The 2,500-nt window shown below is 50.2% G+C and overlaps 1 protein-coding gene across 3 annotated transcripts in view; it reads left to right on the top strand.

Moving 5' to 3' along the window:
• ADAM15 (ADAM metallopeptidase domain 15) overlaps window positions 1-2,500 on the top strand; it is a 37,005-nt gene that overhangs the window by 20,343 nt on the left and 14,162 nt on the right. For all 3 annotated transcript variants that reach the window (XM_066611083.1, XM_066611084.1, XM_066611085.1), the window contains exons 13-14: window positions 1,048-1,140; window positions 1,979-2,174. In XM_066611083.1, coding sequence (XP_066467180.1) covers window positions 1,048-1,140; window positions 1,979-2,174 — 289 coding nt within the window. The remainder of the gene's footprint in view (window positions 1-1,047; window positions 1,141-1,978; window positions 2,175-2,500) is intronic.

Genomic DNA, 2,500 nt, shown 5'->3' on the forward strand with positions numbered 1-2,500 from the left:
ACCCCCTTCCACGCCTTTTCCTCCGACATCTTTATTGAGTATATATCAGTGCTTCTCAAACTGTGAGTCAGGACCCGCTAGGTGGGTCATGAGCCCATTTCAGGTGGGCCCCCTTTCATTTCAATGTGCATTTTATTTTTAATATATTAGATTTGATGGTTGGCAACCTTCAGTCTCGAAAGACTATGATATAAGCCTACAGCACCCGGTATTCCCAGGCGGTCTCCCATCCAAATACTAACCAGACCTGACCCTGCTTAGCTTCCAAGATCAGACAAGATCAGGCATGTTGCTGATGTCACCATGGGATGTAACTGCATTTGGGGACATGTGATAGATCTGTGCTTTTAACAGGCCACTTTAACAATGATAGTCAATGGGGCTTTCTCCTAGGTAAGTGTGGACAGGATTGCAGCCTTTGGGGATGTTTTGGGAATTTATTTTAATCAGATCAGCACCTGTTTTTTCACATTTTTATACCGCCCTTCCTCCAAAAAGCTCAGGGTGGTGTACACAGCTGCTCCCCTCCTTTTTGTCCTTACAACAACCCTGTGAGGTAGGCGAGGCCGAGAGAAAGTGCCTGACCCAAGGTCACCCAGGAAGCTTTGTGGCTGAGGGGGGATTTGAACCTGGATCTTCCAGGTCTAAGTCCGCCTCCGAAACCACTACACCAGCCTGGCTCTCAGGGTTAGGAGAGTTCTTCTTTAATAATTCTTTAATTTATTTTAATAATTCTACTTATTGTAAACTTTTCATTTGCTTAATTTGGTTTGATTTTGTTGCATGGGGGGGTGTGAGAAATCTTCCCTGCTTGATGATGTCCCTTTTGGCCATGACATCACTTCCAGGTGAAGGACATCTCTGCCGGTGGTTCCTGACAGATTGTTGTTCTCTAAAGCGGGTCTCGGTGCTGAGATGAAGCTTTGCTCATCTCACTGTCACCCGGTATCGCTTTGTACGCTAGGTCCAGGGGAGGACCAGGGGCTGTCCAGTTTGTCACTGGGTTTCCCCTTCTCATGCCTTCTGTCTCTCTCCCTCTGCCTTCAGGAGTGCGCAGATCCGTGTTGCAACGCCAGTACGTGCAAGCTGAACATTGGAGCCCAGTGCGCCACAGGAGACTCTTGTTGCCAGGAGTGTAAGGTAGCCTGGAACATCTGACCCACAAATCTGCCAGTATCTCACTTGAAGGCAGCGCTTCAACCTCCCTCTTCCTTGCGCATATGTGCGTAAAAATCTATGCACACTGTTGGCCTGTGCAGGGGGACCTGCTCGCCTCCATCTTGGGAAGCATACCTACCTGATACTTCTCACAGTTCCTCATGCCACACTGGCTTTGAGTTGCGCTTTAGTCCCTGAACCAGGAGATTGCATATACCCCTCGTGGCTTGTAACCTTGTGATGGAATTTTCCTCCATCAATCTGCCCAGTCCCCTTTTAAAGGCATCTAGGCCTTTAGGTGCCATCACCCTGTGGCAAGGAGTTCCACAGATTAGTCGCACAGTTCCAAAGATAAATTACACAATGATGAATGGATTATGTAGCTAGCTCCTTGGTTCCTCCTTCAGGGTCAGGGCTTTGAGAGACCATGATATATAGGCCATGATTAAACTGTCTCACGGCTTATTTTAATCCATTAGCCACTTCAATTACCTCTGTTCAAAGCGGGTTATAAATGATCAGACATAACAATCATACTGAATGTTGTTTGTGTGTGTGTGTGTGTGTGTGTGTGTGTGTGTGTGTGTGTGTGTGTAAGCAAAGTGCTTCAGGTGTGTTTTCGTGATGGTGTCCGAAAAACAGCCCCGTAAGGTACACAAGCATGAGTGTGTCCATTCTGCAGATGCGGAAGACTGAGGCTGAGAGGAAATGACTTGCCAAAGGCCCCACCTAGTGGCAGAGGCGAGACTTGCACAGGGGCCAGTCCTGATTCGGACTCTTGGCTGCTCGTGCGACCCGAGCTCTCTCTTCATTCTTTCAGCTGCGCAGTGCTGGGTTTGTCTGCCGGGAGCCCCGGAACGAGTGTGACCTCCCTGAGTTCTGCAACGGCGTCTCTCCACGCTGCCCCTCCAATGTCCACAAGCAGGATGGGACGCCGTGCGGGGGAGGAAAGGCCATTTGCTACGGCGGGATCTGCCCCACCTACTCGAGTCAGTGTCAAGAATTTTGGGGCCCAGGTGAGCTGGTCCACGGGGGTATGCATAGTTCCCGAACTTACCTGGGTCATGAATTCCCCCCATAGCCTCTTCTTCACGGCTCAGCCGGGAGCCGTCAGGTTGGATCTTGCGAGATTTTGCTCAGATCTTTCATTTGGTGAGATCCGAGATGGTGGAACCCAAATCTTGTGGAATTCCGCGAGATCTGAGATAGGCAGGGCCGTCGGGGACGTCCTGTGGCCCCATTGTGACACCCTAAGGCCTGGTTTGGGAACCCCTGGTATCGAGGAATGAGATTGCATGGCTGTGGAGGGAGGAGCCCTGAGAAGGCTGGGAGCACCTTGACC

The sequence above is a fragment of the Tiliqua scincoides genome, unplaced genomic scaffold (genome assembly GCF_035046505.1).
Source record: "Tiliqua scincoides isolate rTilSci1 unplaced genomic scaffold, rTilSci1.hap2 HAP2_SCAFFOLD_78, whole genome shotgun sequence".
NCBI classification, from domain to species: domain Eukaryota; kingdom Metazoa; phylum Chordata; class Lepidosauria; order Squamata; family Scincidae; genus Tiliqua; species Tiliqua scincoides.